At 36.1% G+C, this 20,095-nt stretch overlaps 1 protein-coding gene across 2 annotated transcripts in view; it reads left to right on the top strand.

Moving 5' to 3' along the window:
* Positions 1 to 20,095, top strand: part of LOC150090732 (histone lysine acetyltransferase CREBBP-like) — a 362,719-nt gene that overhangs the window by 317,106 nt on the left and 25,518 nt on the right. For both annotated transcript variants that reach the window (XM_090372373.1, XM_090372367.1), the window contains exons 25-26: positions 590 to 871; positions 9,404 to 9,730. In XM_090372373.1, coding sequence (XP_090228499.1) covers positions 590 to 871; positions 9,404 to 9,730 — 609 coding nt within the window. The remainder of the gene's footprint in view (positions 1 to 589; positions 872 to 9,403; positions 9,731 to 20,095) is intronic.

The raw sequence follows: 20,095 nt of genomic DNA, 5'->3' as shown, positions 1-20,095 counted from the left end.
TAAATGCTTTCATAAAAATTTTTTTTCTTTTTTCTTTTCAACATGTTTGTGTCCTAACACCTTGTAAATTAATATATGTTGCTGGATTGTGAATAAATTTTCTTGTTTTTTATGAACTACAACTTGAAAATATTTACATATCACTATATTTTATAATTTGAACCTTTCACTAATTTTAATTCTATCTCTTTTCCCATTTAGTCTGAATTAGTGAGGTTCCTACCGTATTCACATACGTCCAAGAGTTTATTCTGACTGCAGCTAAATTAAGTTGTTGACAGTCAAGTATGTCTTGGATTTTCTGGAAGCTAGACTGCTTATTTGTTGCTCAGATAAGATGATTTATGATTCCATGACAGCATTAGAAGTTCTAGAAAAAATTAACCAAGATCCACTGATGGATCACTATTCCACTATTTAAGTGGAATAGTGATCCATCTGTGCCAAAATTAGTCACTCTATCTCTTCTACTTGTTTGCAAGAACCTTTGTTAACAAAATGTCAAACTAGTTTTTGTTTTAGTAATGCTTGTTGAAATAGTTAAAAGGGATTATTATTGTTGCTTTTTTTTTTTTCTTTCTTTTTTTAGGTATTTTTTGTTATCAGACTGTTATCAGCTCAAGTATCTGTTAATATGCCTTCCATCCAAGATCCTGATCCGCAACTGAGTTGTGACCTTATGGATGGTCGTGATGCCTTCCTTACTATAGCTCGTGAAAAACATTATGAATTCTCCTCGCTGAGACGGGCAAAATATTCTTCTATGGCAATGCTTTATGAACTTCATAATCAAGGCCAAGATCGCTTTGTATATACATGTAATAGTTGCAAAACCCATGTTGAAACAAGATACCACTGTACAGTTTGTGATGTAAGTATCATATGTTTATGCATATATAACTAGATAGATGACATAATGTTAATTTTTCTGTTTAGTTAAAAAGGGAGAGGGGATCACATTATCTAAATAGAACATAAGTACAAAATAATGTTTTAATTCTGACTATATAAATACACTAATTTCCCTGTACCTACTGTCTGACAATGGAACCAAATAGTTAAAAAAGCAGCAACGATTTGAGTTTTTAATGACTAATGGATTCACCTAATGGGCAATTTTATCTGATTAAAAATAATATTATTTACTTTGGATTGACTATGTAGTCATATGTAGAGCACATATGTAGTCATTTCTAACAAGCCAAAACTCAAACACTATCGCTGTCACTGTTAACTTAGCGAAGAATTGTTTTAGGAAACTATTTCAATTTATGCAATAATAATATCAATCCTGATAATCTAAACTCTTCTTCTGGGACACCAACACTGTCCTAACCAGAAAATAACACGTTGAATGGGATTTTTACTGCCACAGAAAAAAGATCCAGAATGCAAGAAATGTCAGTACCTGCACCATGTTTCCTGATAATCCATTTGATAAACACATAGATACAGAAATTGTCTCCCTTCTTTATTCAGTAGGTTCTGGAAGGATTGGGATTTTCTTAAATCAGTTAAACATCTGCATTCTGGTGACATCCTGATAGAAACAAAAATTGGTAGGCATTCAGAACAGCTCCTTTGAGCCAACACTATTGGAGGAATTCTCATTGTGTTAGTCCATAAAACATTGAATTCATCATAAGTGTGTGATTTCATAATTGTGTGAAATCTTGCTGTTATTTCACAATGGGATCTTCTTCAAGTGTCTGAATAAGAAATCTGTTCTGAATGCAGTAGTTGAATGACATACTCTGACTAATCTGATTAACATATACACTGACTGCTTTGAAAACATGATTTAGAATTAAGTCCAATTAAGAATTCCCAATCTTTCTTTGTGTCAGTACATTAGATGAGATGACTGTATGCAATTTCATAATTGTATATCTATTCCAGTTCCCACAGATAAAGGAATCAGTGTTCCAAAATGTATGGGTTTCTTGAAAAATGTCTCCCTCTATGTTCAATTATTAATGAAATTTCTAAATTGCACTTTTGCAGTGCAATGTTTATTTTAATCAGATAAATCTATTCTAAACCAATGCCACAAGGAGTTGACAGCTGTAAAACAAATGTTTATGCATATAAGGATAGGAATCTAATCTCCACTAGGAATCTCATCCTTATACTTTTGATTTTCCAGTGTCTGCCAGTCTCACTACAGCTGGGTACTTGTGCTGCTCAATAAGGCTGTATGTACTGAATCTCCAAGGTGCTGAATGTGCTAAAAATGTAGACACTTATAAGTGGCCTGTTGTGGTAACTTTACATATGCTTGATGTGTTACAGTTGACCACAAAATTACAGTATATTGAGCTCCAAAACCTACATATATTATCTGTCAAGGAGAGCGCCCTACATGTTCAAGAAGTTTGGGAGATGTTCCACTGGAACAGAAACCGAAATGACTATTCCACCCAAAGAGTCATTTACTCCCTTTGCAAGCTATTTATTTATTAAGCTTGCAGAAACCCACACAGAAAGACCAGTCCGCTGCACCACTCCTATATCAGTACCTCCTACTGCACTCTCTTTGCCAAAACATGAAGTACTCACTGGAACACAATAAAAAAAAAATAGATATCAAGGTGAAGAGAGGTTCTAGGATAGAAGTGGGGATGGTCCCGCTCATGGAGGGGTTGCTATTCCTTGTGGGAATAGCTACACACAACGACACAGAGGTAGTAGCAGCCAGATTTCTAATAATAGTCAGGCTCCATATATTTGCTGCCTGGGACTGGCACCTTGATGATCTTATGATGCAGCTGCCTTCCCCTGTTTTATTATTAATTGGAGATTTCAATGGGCGTAATAACCTGGGGACTAATGGTGACATTAATGGGAGGGGCATATCATAGAGCAATGTGCTCATTGATAATGACGTCCCACTTCTAAATTTTGGAACCAACATTTTCCAAGTACCTACCTGGAAGTTTTCTGCCATTGATCTTTTCTATCTGTTCCTCTTCTCTCCTCCCTTCAATTACCTCAGAGGCAGAGGAGAATCTATATGGAAGAGATCACTTCTCTGTGGTAACTTCATTACTTAGTGGGAGAATTACTTTGTGTCTTCTTCTGATTTAGGTTATTCAGGTGGAAAATTGATCTTGCTGACTGAAATGCCTTTCAACATCTGACAGTGTTTTTTTAACACCACTACGATCTGTCAGGAGCTTATCAATGATGCAGTGATGTGCAGTACAGAAAATAATGTCCATGCAACAGCAGTTACTCCATTTCCAAAACCGTGGTGGAATTGAAGAATGCACGGTAGCAAAATATGCTCAAAACACAAAGCTTGGGGAATGTTCAAAAGGTACCTTACCATATCTAATCTCATAGCCTTTAAACAGGCACGCACCAAAGCATGCTATTTTGTCATCAGAGTTAAAAGGAATTGTGGCTCTGCTTTACATCCTCTATTACACAGTCCACCAGCATCAAAGTGGTTTGGGATAAAATCTGGAAAATGAAAAGAAAATACACATAGCCCCCTACAAAAATCACAGAATATAAGGGACTTGCTATTACAATAGCCAATACTCTTGAGGAAACATATGTTAACATCTCTGCAACATCATCCTACACCCCCCCCCCCCCGAGTTGCTGGTCCTGAAACAGAAAAATGCACGTAATTTCACATCAAAGGGTTTTCATTCCTTACAAAGGCAAGTGCTGTTGCACCAGTTGACATCCATTGTGAAATGATTAAGCACCTTTTGCCAAAGTCTGTGGATCACCTGCTCTTCCTCTATAATGGAATCTTCCTTGAAGAGTAGTTTCTGGACTACTGGCATGAAGTAGGTCAGCAGTCCAACTTGCTTTATGCCAAACCACAAACCTTGTTTATGCCACCTTTCTTCACTAAACCAGGAAAGAATCTTAAAGTTCCTATTAGCTACCACCCTACTGCTGACTAGTTGTCTGTGCAAAATCCCAGAGACGGTTGTCAATTATTGTATTATATAGTATTTAGGAGCAATGGCCTCCTCTTCAGAATGCAGAATAGCTTCCATAGTAACAGGTCTACTTTGGACCTTGGCGCCTTCACAGGTGGGCAGGAGCAGCAGTGCGTAGCACACACTTCTTGATTAGACTGGGGTTCGAGGCCGTGACCACCAAATATGGAGGATGCGGGAATGACCACCACATATCCCCGGAGCAATATGGCCTTAGTTGCTATGCTCCTAAAATTCAAATAACAACTTTGGAACATGTTTCCAGAATGATCCAAAGTGGACTGGAAACATCTATCTGAAATGCTTTCCTAAAATGAGAACACTCAATGTCTGTCTGCTTTGGTATGGAAAAGGCATATGACACAAAACCTTTGTAGTCTTGGTCTTAAGTCACCACCTTGTTTTTATTAAAAAACCTCTTTATCCCATCAGTCATTCCAAGTTTTTGTAGGATCCACCCTCACTCAGTCTTTTTGCCATCAAAGTGAATTCCATTATGGAACAAATTCCTCCAGCTCTAAACAGCAGCCTTTATGAAGAAGTTAGTTTATGCATGGGTACTGCACATACATCATTTCTGCTACCAAGGTTATTTGAATGCATTGTTTAATTATATCTCATATTGTGAATACCTTCACAACAAGTTGCCATGGTATTGCACTGCTTTGAATAAGTAACGCTTCACCAGTGGAGAAGAACTAACTAATGTTACTTATTCTCAGTGAATACCACCACCCAGATGGCACCGTTTCAAAGCTTGTTGGCTTTTCATCGGTTGGTGGGCAGGTAGGTACCCTGTTGTTGCATTAGTGACAACCCTTGGTAGTAGAAATCATGTATGTGCAGTACCCATGCATAAACCAACTTCTTATACTCTTAGGCATTTAACCAAGATTAAATTATGTACACCATTAAGCATCCCTCATATTGTGGAGTTATACTTCATAATGGGTTGTCACTATTGCAACAACAGGGTACCTGCCCACCCACCGATGAGAAGCCAACAAGCTTCGAAATGGTGCCTTCTGGGTGGTGGTATCCGCCGAGAATAAGTAACGCTAGTCTTCTCCATGGGTGAAGCATTACTTATTCAAAGCAGTGCAATACCGTGGCAACTCATTGTGAAGGTATTCACAATACGAGATATAATTAACACCACTATGATAGTAGAAATGATGTATGTGCAGAACCTATGCATAAACCAATTTCTTAATACTTGGGCTTAGCCAAGAAATATTTTTAGCAGCCTTTATACCGATAAGTGGCATATTTTCTCAGTCATGCAGCATGAAGGTCACTGAAAGGCAACAACTGCAACAAGTCATTAATCATCTATTTCATGGGCAGTGGCTTCAGGTTCTTGTCAAGAAAGACCATTTGCATATCATAAGCATAATCTTCAACTACACTTAAATTGAAACTTGGACAATGCTATTCCAGTAGTATTAGACACAAAAAGATAAAAGGCTGACACTCCTTCAACATATCCAAAAGCTATGCAAAACAGGTTTGAAAATCCTCTTTTCTCTTGCTTCTACTTCATATATAGGGGTGTAGGCTGTTGCATCTTACTATGCCTTTATTCTGCACTTTATGATCCAAATTAGATTACAGGGTTTCAGTATACACATTCACTAGGAATGTGTATACTTTCTAGTGAAAGTATACGCATTCACTAGAAATCCAATGACTGGATTCCAACCATCATCAGGTTATCCGTATTATTATTGGAACATTTCACACATCTGTCTGCATTCTGTATGTGGATGCCAATGTGCCATCTTTATTGCTTTGTTGGAAGTATTTCTCTCCTCACTATGCTTTCAAACTAAAATCCCTGCCACACTAACACGACACGGATATCTGTTTTTGAGTCATGATGGCAAAATTTGTATAATACTTGTCAGACTGCCAACCACTCATTCAATATTTTCATCCAAGAGTTACTCAAAGATTTAAATATTACAGTAGACAAGGTTGCCCTTTAGCCAGGCCCATCCTTTCCACACTGAATGCTCATACCAGCTTGTGACTTCTCCCTTTAGAACTGGGGAAAGTCAGATACTGCTGGACCTTCCATCTACATGTACCTCTATTCAGTACATGGAGTTGAATGACCTTGACTTCTTGATTTATACAAATAACTTGAAGTCATAATTACCTATGAGATCTGCTGCTGTCTTTTTAGATGCTACTATATCTAAACAGATTCCCAGTGAATGTAGTATATACACAGCATATTGCATGTTAGCCGTGGCTCACCTAAGAACTTTCCAATACTGCCAATGTATTATATGCACAGATTCTTTGAGAGTTGCAGCTTTCACAGGTAATGAGATATTCATTTCACTCAATCCTTTACCAGGTCTGGCAGATGTGACATTCTCTTTATGAACTTGACATCCAATTCTTCTGGAACCCTAGCTACATTATAATTAGGAGAAATGATTTGGCCAATGCTGCAGCTAAATCAGCAATTCCCAAAAATAAACTTAGCCTGTCAGTCCCCTAGGTCAATAATTAAACACAAGGTATACAAAATGTAAGTTTTCACATGGTACGGTCACAAGTTCCTTGGTATCAGATAATACTACACGGTTTCCTGGGCTTCTTACTTAATCCAGTCATGGGAAAGGCAAGTGACCTTTCTAATATTCAGAAAGGCTGGAGCACGTTTAGCATGATCTGCAATCAAGAAAACAAAGGAAATCACTGGTGTAACAAAAACAACCATCTCAAAAGTAGGCAATGAGTGGAACAAAGGAAAGTGCATCAAAAAGTTGGTCCTCCATGAATGAGACTGCAGGAATTTAAAACAAATTATGCATCACGATAAAAAGTCTAGTGTGCAACAAATGATTGAAAAATTCAGTTTGGGCAAAGATTAAAATCCATTTCCAACCAAATTGTATAGCAAGAGTTGAAGGACCTTGCTGAAGAATCTTTGTTAGCCTTGTGTCTATATAAAAGCCACTTCTTTCTGTAAAAAATTGAAAGATTTGACTGAAGTAGTACTGCCAACACTGAGACTGGATTGTGGCAGAGTTGAAAAAGATCATGCATTATGAATAGGCTCAATTTATACTTTTTTGTGACATGAACCTCATGAAACCATGCATCCAGCTTGTATCATATCCTCACTCAGCTGGAGGCAGTATCATTATATGGGTTATGTTCAGCTGGCATGGATTGGGTGTGCTCATACTGTTAAAAGATCACATTACTGCAGTAAATTTTTTATTATTATTATTTTTTTTTATGTTGCATCCAACCAACTTCACCCTGCAAAGCTCATATTATCTGAATTGCAATGGGTTATTTCATGACGACAATGCAACTGTCCACCATGAAAAAAATTCTGTCTGAATGGTTCAATGAACATTTCCAACACCTACCCTGCTTGCCTAATTTTCCACAACTGAATCCACTTGAATGTCTGGGATACATGGGAATACTAGGATACAGAGGGCAGGGCAGTTCAGCTTCCAATTTCTCTATTGACCACAATGCAGAAGCTGGCAAATATCGTTATGGAGGAGTGGTCAAATTTTGAGCTAGACTCTCTCAAACAGCTAGGGAATCCATGCCACGATGTGTACGGGCTACAATTCAAAAGTAGCCCCACTGGATATTGGATACAGGTCTCTAGTTTTTTGTCTGCTGAGTGTATCAGATTAAGCCTGTATTAAAAACACAGCAGTCTAGTCTGTGCAAAAATCATAAAGAGGAAGTTGTTTTTGCATCGCTCAGTATAGGATGCACTCATATTTTCATGCTGGTTACTATGTTGATTTTCACCTGTATACAAAATATGGTTTTCCACTTTTGCTGAACCTTATACACTCAAGTCAGATTTCATTAATGACCACATGTCAGCTGCTTTCAGATTTTTACAAGTTATTAACTTGTACAGTTAAACAGTAATACTCCGAATTACACTACCCCAACTTACGCGAACTCGGAGTTACGCAGTTCTTGATTTTTTCGTTTGGTGTATATCTAAAATTAGCTTACCAGTGATTTGGAAGTCAAATCATAAAGCTTGGGTGACAGCTTCCGTTTTTGAGGACTGGTTTGGTCACCACTTCATACCTGAAGTCGAATGTTATTGCAAGTCTAAGCAGATTCCATTTAAAGTGATGCTTCTTATTGACAGTGCATCCTTTCCACGCGAATGCTCATACCAGCTTGTGACTTCTCCCTTAAGAACTGGGGAAAGTCAGATACTGCTGGACCTTCCATCTACATGTACCTCTATTCAGTACATCGAGTTGAATGACCTGCTACCCTAATTAATTTCAACCCACGCGTGAAAGTTGTGTTTTTGCCTCCAAACACAAACTATGAGACAAAATACATATCTGTTAAAGACTTTTGGAAACAATTCAATGTTTTAGATGCCGAAAGAATCATTGAAGAATCTTGGGATGAAATTCACACAAAAAATTGAATGGTGTCTGGAAGAAACTTCGTCCATTTTTTTTCAAAAACGAGACGAAAACAATGCCAGAAACTGATCATGTCGCTCGTGTGATAGAAGAAGTTGTTAATCTTGCCAGGCAATTAGATTTGGAAGTCAGTGGTGATGATGTCAACAAGCTGTTGGATTCACATAGTCAGGAGCTGACAATGAATGAACTCAGAGATGCGTGAGCAAAACGTCACTGAAGTATCTGACACTTCAGACCCAGTTCCACCAGAAAAGCACATGACAATTGCAAGTTTGACAGAAGGTTTCAGCTCAATTGAAAAGGACTTAAAAATTTTAGAAAACATAGACTCCAACAAAGAATGCGTTATAGCTACAAAGCAAGGAATAAAAAAATTATTAGCTTGCTACGAAGAAATTCTGCGTGAAAAGAAGAAGATGCTGTGTCGTCAGATGAATTTGTTAGATTTTATGTGAAACCATCGACATCAAAATAACTTTTTTACGTAACTCATTTATTTTTTTAATACATATTTTGTATTAATATGTATAAAGAACTGCAGTTTTATTAAATATTTTTCTTCTAAACTAGTGTTTTTGTTAGTCCTTGGTCCCAATTAAACAAAATTTATATGCAAAGTTGTACCCCGACTTACGCGAATTCGACTTAAGCGATTTTCGTCAGACCCACCTATCGCGTAACTTCGGGGTATTACTGTATATAAAATAGAGCATTTATTTTTAGTTCATATACTGCCTTTTTATCCTATTTTATACTTGTATATTTTTTATGGCATGATATTGGTGCACAGTAGCCATAGTTGATGTGTCAATAAAACCAAACTAAACCTCTTCCTCCCCCCTCTCGCTCACACACACAAATATAATTGTAAATATTGTAACATGAATTGATACTATTGGAATAATGAAGTTTACCATTTGTTTGTTATACATTTTTTATTTTATTATTATTTATTTATTTTTATTATTATTATTTTTTTTTTTTTTTCAGGATTTTGATTTGTGCATTACGTGTTATGATAAGGAAGATCATCCACATAAAATGGAAAAATTAGGACTAGATTTAGATGATGGATCTTCAACAAATGATCAGAAACAAACAAATCCGCAAGAATCTAGGCGGCTGTCCATTCAGAGATGTATTCAGTCTCTTGTTCATGCATGTCAATGCAGGGATGCCAACTGCCGTCTGCCTAGCTGTCAGAAAATGAAAAGGGTGGTTCAACATGCCAAGTGCTGCAAGCGAAAAACCAACGGTGGTTGTCCAATATGCAAGCAGCTTATAGCATTATGCTGCTATCATGCCAAACACTGTCAGGTAAGATATTCCCCACTTTTATCTTTATTTTCACAACTTGCAAAATCCTCTAAGTACCTAAAATTCAATAATATTCACTTTTTTATAGAAATAATCAAGTGAAAAATATTTTTTTCATAGTATGTGATATATTGAATTGATTAATCCACCAACGAGTAGATTGTACTTTTGTAACACAGATGGTCATGTGGGGAAGCTTTCCACTCAAAATTAAACTTATAGTGGAACCATTTTATGAATATTCTCCTTTGTCAGCAGTACTTCTAAGACTAAATAAATTATCGCATGCATAACATCAGTAGTTATTCGAAAAGGGGTAGGTTTTCAAAGCTGTAACCTAAATTGCCAGCTACACTTAGTGACAGAAATAATTGAGAGGTCATAATTATTTTTATTATAGCAAATCATTGTTATATTATTTGAATGATTAGTAGTGAGTAACTACTAATCATTTGATTATTGCCTCTCGCTAGCAATACTTTGCTAATTTTAATATAAATTCTGTAAGCTTGTAACAAAGTTGCCATAGTGATTTGTCATTGAATTATTTTCAGCAATGTGATAATACAGTGCAATAAAGTATTTGCAATGTCAATAGATTTTTTTTTCACAAAAACAACTTTAAAAGCATATGGCTATCAACTCTCTTGATTTATAACAGAGAATCTGTCTTTTTGACCACCTCTATCTCACTATTGTACTAGAGTTGGTACCATAGAGTTTCTCCAGCCTTTTTCTTCATCGTTTTCTCTTCACAAAAAATAGTAAAACTGCATTTAAAAAATAAAGCAGGAGAAAAAAAAAAAAAAAATGCATTGCATACATTATGGCCCAGAGATGATATCTTCCCTCAATTTAGAAAAGAATAAATAATGTTTTTAACTCCTAACTCGCATTATCAATATAGTTTAGAAATACAAGTTGAAACACTGCCCTCCTCATCAGTAAATTAATAAAGGCCATCTTATCAATTACACTTACAAAAGACCAATGAGAGATAGGTGCAGAGATAATGTGTTGGAAAGACCAGACAGATTTATGCAGCAACTAAAGTATTTAGTTTTACTGCATGCAAAAAAAAAATGTTGTGAAAGTTTACATGAGTCATTGAGGTTATTTGTATGCTGATATGCATGACTTTCTGTTGTGAATTCCTAAGATGAAAGCATGTTTCCTTATAGCAGTAAAAAGTCTGCTAGCTCTGAACAGATTTCATAGATAGCAAGTTGCTTGACTGGGTTATTGGAAGAAAGAGAAGTTCTCAGTACTTCTCAATATCATTGAGAAGTATGGGGAACATGTAAAGAAAGATACTGTTGTGGATCAATTCTGTTGGTTTCAATGTGAGAACCTACCAGATGCTATTATGAAAGAAGAAAGAACTGACAAGTGCACAAGGAAAGCATGAAATGTAACAAGTTATTCCAAGTCATTCTCAGAATTTTAATAATTCCTCACAGCACAATGCCTTGGGGGTGAATGCCTTGAAGACTGGAGAAACTCTTGGTTGTCAAGGGGGTGAATTCAGATCCTGTCTGGTGCAAATCTGGAAATGTTTTTGACAACCAAGTCTGAACAACAGTGCTATTGTTATAAGCAGAACTTCGACTTAATATTTTTGAAGAGGTGCAAAGTGTGAACCTCTTTAAAAAAAAAAAAAAAAAAAAAAAAATCAGTTCATGTCTAAAAGACAATTCAAACAGAAATCCACAGACAGAAAATAAAAACGTTAGGTAAAATTTTGCACGTCTAACTGGTCCAGAAAATGTACCAATTAGATGTGCAAAATTCAGGCTTTAGATGGCAGATTTTGGGAAAAAATATTTTATTTCATATATCTGAAACGCAAATTTACTTATCATAGAACTCCAAAAAATTCATCATTGTTTTGTCACACTCATCACTACTGATTTTACAATCTGAACTCTTGTTTTCAGAGAGTTTGTGTTAAATGCCTACAAGGACACTGCTGATTCCACATTTGAAATATCTAAAGTTTCTAGAAGGAAGTAGGATTTATCATTTCTTTTCTTGAAAATCTAATTCTTTACTTGTTTCATTAGAAATAAAACACAAGTAAGCTCAGATCAATCTAATCTAAAATTTATTTACACATGTATATATCACTACATTATAGATTAAACTACAAATTCTGCCCCCCTTCCAAGGTTCAAAAACTATTCTACCCATGCTCTTTAACAAACATACCAAGCCAACCATTTCTTCTCCCCCCCCCCAAACCCATTACACAGCAGCAGACCATTGCATTGCATACACCTAATGTAAACCTTGGAATAATAAGATGCAGAGGAATTTTTGGCAATATACTCTGAGGAAAAAGTTCATTTTGTGGTTCAAGAAATACAGTAATTTCTAATTCTAAATGAGCATACACATTTAAACCTTTAAATATAAACTTTAAATACATAAATTATGCGTTAAAACATAAATACAGTATGTTCAAGAAAATGCAAGACAGTTTACCTTAAAATTAGGGAACCTTATATGTATTCATATTATTTACAATAACAGATTGCTCAAAATCGCCAAACGTAGTGTTAATTTAAAACTCTCTCAAATCCAATATATTTATTTAGCTGTTTGAGGCCATTTAAAAAATAGAGAGAATTCATACCTACACAGTAAACTTAGAGCAACATTGCTAAATGATGCTTCTGCAGCCCAGTGTGCAGAGAAAAGCAACTCCCTATCATGAAACACTTCCTAAAGAGTTTTATAAACACTTCAGTTAATTAGAATGACCAAGCAAGCATTCCCTTTCCCATAACACCACTAGGCAGGAGGATGTAGAAAGTAAGTGTATACAGGTAGTTCTCGACTTTGAGTTAATTCATTCCTAGCACACGCTCATAAAGCGGGAATTTATTTCCCATAGACATAAGATTAAAATAGGGGTTACGTTCTCAACAATGAAATTAGTTAGCTAATTAGTTTGTTTAAACAATGATTGATTTATCGAAAGAAATGAAAATGTAGCCTGTAAAATCAAGCAAATTATAATAATAGAGAAATTATTTACGACTTACAAATGTTAAAGAATGTTTATTCTTCATCATCATCGACTAAATGCACACTTGTTAATCACTCATTATTGGCTCAGCACTCGTTGGTTTGTTGCACGAGTTGTCTTCTGAAGTGCTTCAAGAGGTGTTTGTTTCCAAGATAATCTCTTTTCTTTATAAATTTCAATAGCATGCATAAGCATGTTTTAACAAAACGCACAAATTGCAACTAACACAATTTGCGCGGAGTAACAAGTTTACGAAGCTTAAAAAAAAAGGAATGAAGAGAAGATTCTGAAAATTTATTTATGTTTTTTATACGATTGAAGATTTCAGTAAAGTGCAAACACATTTCACCATAATAACGTAAAAAAACCACACAATTCCAGCTATCAGTATTTTTGCAAATGCAAGAAGATCGAGTTTACTACCCATTTATAATTGCTTGCAGTAACAGAAAAGCCCAATAAACAGGAAAGTCCAAATTGTTTTTATTGTTTTATGGTCGTGACCTCCAGAAATGTGCTTTAGAAAAATATCACAAAGGCGTTTAAAATTGATTCTTATAATGGCACATATGATAACGATGAAAGTGTAGTGCATTTTTAATGATTTGAATTGGTAACTAATACAATTTACAAACCACGCTCATGACCTTTTATATGGCCTTAAAGTCATGCTTGTGACCTTAAAAATGACATTTTAGAGAGATAAATAGCTTAGTTATACAGCAAAAATTTCAACTTCCGATATCTTTACGATATTAATCAGTTCCGTGTCTCCGGAACTGATTAATATCGTAAAGTGGAGTACACTGTATTGTATAGCTATGCACGTGGTTTGGAATGCGGTATTTATGAATGTTTAATGTTCATATTTTTAATTTTGTTGATACTTGGGGGAAAAAAACTCATAAACCCGAGAACTCAAAGCGAGAACTGCCTGTATTTTTATAATACGCAAAAAATGGTGCACGTGACTAGAAACATTTTAAAACCCTGAACTCAAGTTTTAGAAATTTGTACCAATACAAACAGTTACAGGAAATTAACAGAGATGCAAATTATTCATAGGTGTGAAAAATAACTTTTGGGGCAATAAACAGGCTGCTTTCAAAATTTATTCTCGACATAAATTGGAAATGTATTGTAGCATTTCCAGTTTGAATAGCAGGAACTATTCAAATTCAGCTATTTTCTCATTAATTACAGTATTGTCAAATTAAATTAAAACCTTCGAAGGCAAGCATTGCAAATTGTAATTTATTTGAAAAATCAAATGGGAGACTTTTTTTCTCAACTGTTCATTTGGAGTCAATGTCTTATGTCTTATGAACAACTGTTCATAAGACATTTGGAGTGAATACCACTACAGGAACTCCCTGATTTACATAAGGGTTACGTTCCATGGCACTCTCAACTGTGCTCGCTAAATTGATTTAATCAAAAAAGAAATGTTGGACAAACATGTAAATAGAATTATTTATTGTATTTATTTGATTTTTTTATCTCATGTGTAGGAAAAATTACAAAAGCATGCATTTTAAAATAAATTTCAAAATTATAAAATTACAAAAAAAAAGAGAGGAGACAGGCATAACATCAGTAAGTTTTACCTCTCAAGCATCATTGCCAGAATCGACATCTTCAGCTGATATGTGCGCTGCTGCGGAGGTTGAGACTGTGGAAATTTAGAAGGGGTTGGCCGCTCAGCCTTACGAAAGAACATATTAATGGATGACTGGACAGTGGATTTTTTCTATTCTTTGTAGCAAGAAAGCATATCATTCACCCTTCTGTTAACTTTTAAGAATCATTTGCTGTCAGGATCCATCTTCTCAAACCTTGCCATTGCCATCTCTCTGGTGATGAAGCGTCTCGGCTCCTCATTTGGCTCATCTTGAGTTTTATCATCATTTTCTTCTTTCACTATTGCTGCCTGCAAGTCAATAAGTTCTTCTTTAGGTAATTCCCTCTCTTCTTCCTCTATTAACTCCTCCCTGTCTTTGGCATCATCCTCCAGCTCTGCAACCTTTACAATCTTATCTGTAACCTCTTCATATGATTCGTCTTTTTCAAATCTTTCATTTTATGTGGTGTGGGCATATTTTCTTCCATGCGCCATTTAAACAACTTTTAGTAATTTCTGCCCAGGCCTTATTAAGATGGCATGGTAAATATTGTAAGATTTCCAAAAATTTTCTGTTAATTTCAAATTTTTATCATCGTCTACTGCAGACAATGCCTGAGCAAACGTGCGTAAATAGTATGCTTTTAAAATTCGAAATAACACCCTAATCGATAGGTAGGATGTTTAAGTCGTGTTTGGTGGTAGAAATATGACTCTCACGTTCGAATTTAAATCATCTAGATGCATAGGATGCCCAGGAGCATTATCTAATAGAAGCAAAATCTTGAAATGAACGTAACGTTGTCTTTAGGATATTTTTCAACCACAGGAATGAAACAGCATTTAAACCAATCCTCAAAGAGAGATACTGTTATCCATGCTCTCTGGTTTGATTGGAAATGCACGGGTAGGGTGGCTTTATTGATGCCCTTAAATGCAAGAGGATTTCCAGAATGGTACACAAGCAGTGGTTTTAATCTGTAATCTCCCGCTGCATTGGCCCCAAGCAAGAGCGTGGCACTATCTTTTGACACCTTGTAACCTGACATTGTATTTTTCCTCTTTGCCAATGATTTGATCTGACATTTTTTTCCAATACGGAGAAATCTTCTCAATGTTAAAAATTTGCTGCATTGAATAGCTGCTTTCATCAATAAGTTTTTCCAACACATCACAAAATTTCTCTGCAGCTGCAGAATTGGCACCGGCGACTTCACTGCATACTTTAACGTTGTGGAAACCAGCGCGATGCTTGAACCTATTAAACCACCTGTTGCTGGCCACGAACTTGGGCTGGAGTTTGCCGTACTTTCCTTAATATCTTTATAAATACTTGTTGCTTTCACTTAAATGGTCATTAGACTCAGGGGACTTGCTTCTGAATCTGATTTTCCATCCATATTATTAACAGCTGTTCCATCTTTGATATAGCACTTGAACGCTGTTTTGTGATCACTGTGATCTTAAGTGCATTGATCCTTTGACATGTTCTTTTATACACGCACTGTCCTTTAAAATAGTATTCACTGTTGAAGCAGAGAGACATAATTCCCTTGCAATAGATAACAAACTTTGTCCTGCTTCATTTTCATCTTCGTTTCTAAATCAATTTTGTTTCTTTTTTTTTTTTTTTCTTTTTTTGTTTCATTGTTACGTATTAAAATGATGAAGTGAACGCGACCGTTGGTCGCGTTCCCTTCATCATTTACCTTTGTCATTTATGTATTATCATTGTAATACATAAATAGGAATGAAGAGAAGTTTCTGAAAATTTGTTTTTTATATGATTGAATATTTTACTGAAGGGGAACACATTTCACCATAACGTAAAAACCCACACAATTCCAGTTATCGGTATTATTGCAAATGCCATAAGATTGAGGTTGCTACCCGTTTATAATTAGATGCACTAACAGAAAAGCCCAATAAACCAGAAAGTGCAAATGTTTTTATTGTTTTATGGTCGTGACCTCCAGAAATGTGCTTTAGAAAAATATCACAAAGGCATTCAAAATTGATTCTTATAACGGGAAATGATAACGATGAAAGAGTAGTGCAATTTCCATTATAAAAATGACCTTTTAGAGAAATAAATAGCTTAGTAATATAGCAAAATTTTCAAATTCAAGGACATGGGATGCAAAATATGTTTCCTCAATTTTTTTAAAGTTTGAACTGGCTGGCAAAAACTTACTAAAGTCAAATTTCCATAAGTCGAGTATTACTTAAGTCAGGGAGTTCCTGTATTCTGGGGGAGCACAGTGCAACTTGGAGAGGGTATCAAAAAATACAGATCACTATAGCAAACAAGAGCTAAGTGAGCTATGCTATAGTGGGGAACAATTGTAATCATTAATACATTAGTATACTCCATCTTGGCAAAAGTAATGAGACACAGGTACACATTTATTGAGAAAACTAATACTGGGTAAAACGACTTTAGCCTTGATCATTGTGTGGAAGGCTTTTCACCAATTTCTGCTATATGAGTGGCAAATGAAAAGCTTGTGGTCTGAGTATGAAGGGTTTATCTGAGGAGTTTGTTTAATATGCTACGTTTCAACATAGTCCCCCTTTGGAGTCAGTATACCTTTTACACCAAAGCTGCAAAGAAAGTTTTCTCTTGGGCCTCTAGGAATGCATCCACTATAGCAATGATTTATCAGTGGGAAAATAGATGCCAGCCAGTTCTCCCCGCAATTAGGAAATATGTGAAGGTGCTGGATCTGATGAATATGGGAAAGGATCCAAGATTTCAAAGCCACACTCGTGCAGCCCTGGCAATGACAGAATTGTGAGCAGGCACGTTGTCCTGGTGGAACAAGACTCCTTTGAGTTTTTCTCAGCATTTGTCTTGGATGTTTTCACATTGCAAATGCTTCACAAGGTCTGCATAATATGCTCCTGTTACTGTCTGGCAATAGAGTGTTGCTAGTAATCCACTAGCAACACTCTATTAACATCCCAAAAAATGATGCTTTCACCTTGCCAACAGAAGGAATCAACATTTCTTTCTTTGGAGGAAGAAATGAGCTATGTTTCCACTTTAGGTTGCTCCATCATTTCTGTCTGAAAGTAATGCACATATTTCATCCATGGTCACAAACTTTGCAAGAAAATGTTGCAAATCTTCAAACTTGACAACTCTTGTGTATTTTTGATCAACAACTTTGATACCTTTTTCATAGCAAGGACCTCTGTTATTATATAATACACACATTCAGGTGAGATACTCAAGGTGCTGGCAATGTACCAAACTGTCACTCATCGCCAGATTATGCACACTGCCAACAACTTCTAGAGTGATGTTGCAGGTCTTCCATGGCATGGGTCATCTTCCAAACTCTCCCTGCCTTATTCAAATTTAGCTGCCCACTTCTTAAGCATGAAATAGGGAGGCATTCTCTCCAATGTTGTAACCATATCCATAAGAATTGCCTTTGGCGTTATTTTTTCCTTTTTAGTATTAGTATTAGCAATGGCCACATGGTGCAAGGAAGCCTCTGGCTTATGCTGCACCAGCCAAAAATAAATAAAATAATAAAAGAAAAGAAAACAGACAACCTATGCGTTTCCCTCCTCCCCTAGGTAATTATCCAGCTGACCTTTGAAAACCCCCCAAACTGTCAGCCTCTACCACCCATGTAGGTAACTTATTCCAGTGATTTATAACTTGCTTGTTAAAATAAAACTTCCCGCAATCCAGTCTAAACATCTCCCCCCATAACTTGAAATTATGGCCCCATGGTCTAGAATCATTTATAACCGTGAAAATTTCGTTCTTATTCATTTTGCTTATGCCTCTCAGAGCCTTAAACACCTCAATCAAGTCTTCTCCAAGGTGCCTAGTTTCCAAGCTCTGCAGTCCACATATTTGAAGTCTTTCCTCATATGGATACCCTTTTTCTGATCTCACCGTGCGAGTTATCCGTCTTTGGACCCTTTCAAGAAGTACAATGTCTTTCTTTAGGTGTGGTCTCCATACTTGAACGCAGTATTCCAAGTGTGGTCTAATTAATACGGTCTCCATACTGTATTGTATCAAAAATATAAATATTTTTGATACAATACAGTATGGAGACCGCATTATAATTTTTTTTCACACATTTTTTATACATTTTTTTGAACTTCACTCCCATAATTTCTCATTGACACAAAGGGTTTTTCTTCTGTAAATATCGATACAAAGTAACTGTTGAGTTCATCTGCAACTTCAGTTGGGGTATCTAATACTATCCCACTTCCATTGTATAAGGGACCGATCTGGTTTGTCCTCTTCTTTGCATTTATATATGTGAAGAATTCCTTATTCCCCCCCCCCCTTCTTTGCTGTCTTTGCCAGCAATTTCTCATAATCTGCCTTTGCCAGCCTAACCTTTTCTATGGCATTATTACAGATCACTTTGTAGCTGCTCTAGGCTTCAGTACTTTTTATTGCTCTGTAACTTTTCCATGCCATCTTTTTCTGCTCAAGATCTAGCAACTTCATTATTCATCCAACTTGGAATCCTCCTCGTGGAGTATTTTTTTAATGGTATATAAGCATTCAAGGTTTCTGTAATTAATGTTTTAAATGTAAACCATAATTCAATTGTGAGATATCTACCTAGTTAATAGAGGCCATGTATCATTTCAAACCATCATAATTTCCTTTCCTGAAATTATAACCAATTCCTTTGCCTTTAACTACTGCTACCTCTCTCGTCATTGTCCACCATAGAACTCCATGATCACTTCCTACTACTAGTTCCTGTACTGTCAGCCCTATTATGTCATCTGATTCATGGGTGATGATATTCTTTTCCCTAGTGCTTTCCCTGATGTGTTGATACAAATAGCAATCATCTAGTTGATTTAAAAATTTTGTCCCCCATGTGGAATTTCCTTTCCATTTGCTTCAATCAATTAGAGGCAAAAAATAAAATCACCTATAATAAGATATTCACGCTTACTTGACCATTCCATTTGCATGTAGAGGCTCTCATTATAATCTTCACAATCACGTGGCCTACAGATTACTCCCGCTCTCATTATACCTTTGCCTCCAACAATCTCACACCATACAGATTCTATACTAGCATGCAAAAGCAAAACGTCTGAATCCGGGAAAGCTTTCATGACACTCAGGCTGCTTTTGATAAGAACCTGCAGATAAATGAACCACTAGGTGGCAGTGATCACAGTGTGTTGAAGTGGGATTTACTCAAGGAGGTAACTACCATCAGAGGTAAAGGGAAGGGTTTTTGTTTTCGTAAAGGAGACTATGATGGTCTGAGACAGTATTTAAATTCTGTGCAGTGGGACCAACTGATGATGTTACCAACAGCAAACTCAAAATGGGAAGCATTCAAGGAACTAATCTTGGAGGCTACCAGGCTTTACATACCAACTAAGAAATATTGTTCAAGGTTTAGGCCTAAATGGTTGTCAGATGAACTAATGAGACATGTGGCAGAGAAGAAAAATGCATGGGATACATACAAATTAATGGGTGACATGGAAGCCTATGATAGATATAAGTTGGTCTGTAACCAAGTCACAAAGGAGATTAGGCAGGCAAAGGCAGACTACGAAAAATCATTGGCAAAGGATGCAAAGAAAAACAGAAAAGAGTTCTTTACATACTTGAACTTGAGAAGGAAAGGGATGAATCAGATTGGTCCACTGGATATTGATGGTTCAACAGTTGAGGATCCTGCTCAGGTGGCTAACA

The sequence above is a fragment of the Mastigoproctus giganteus genome, chromosome 1, assembly GCF_048544385.1.
Source record: "Mastigoproctus giganteus isolate SK-2022 chromosome 1, ASM4854438v1, whole genome shotgun sequence".
Taxonomy (NCBI): Eukaryota; Metazoa; Arthropoda; class Arachnida; order Uropygi; family Thelyphonidae; genus Mastigoproctus; species Mastigoproctus giganteus.
This window is presented reverse-complemented; position numbering and strand designations above follow the sequence as displayed.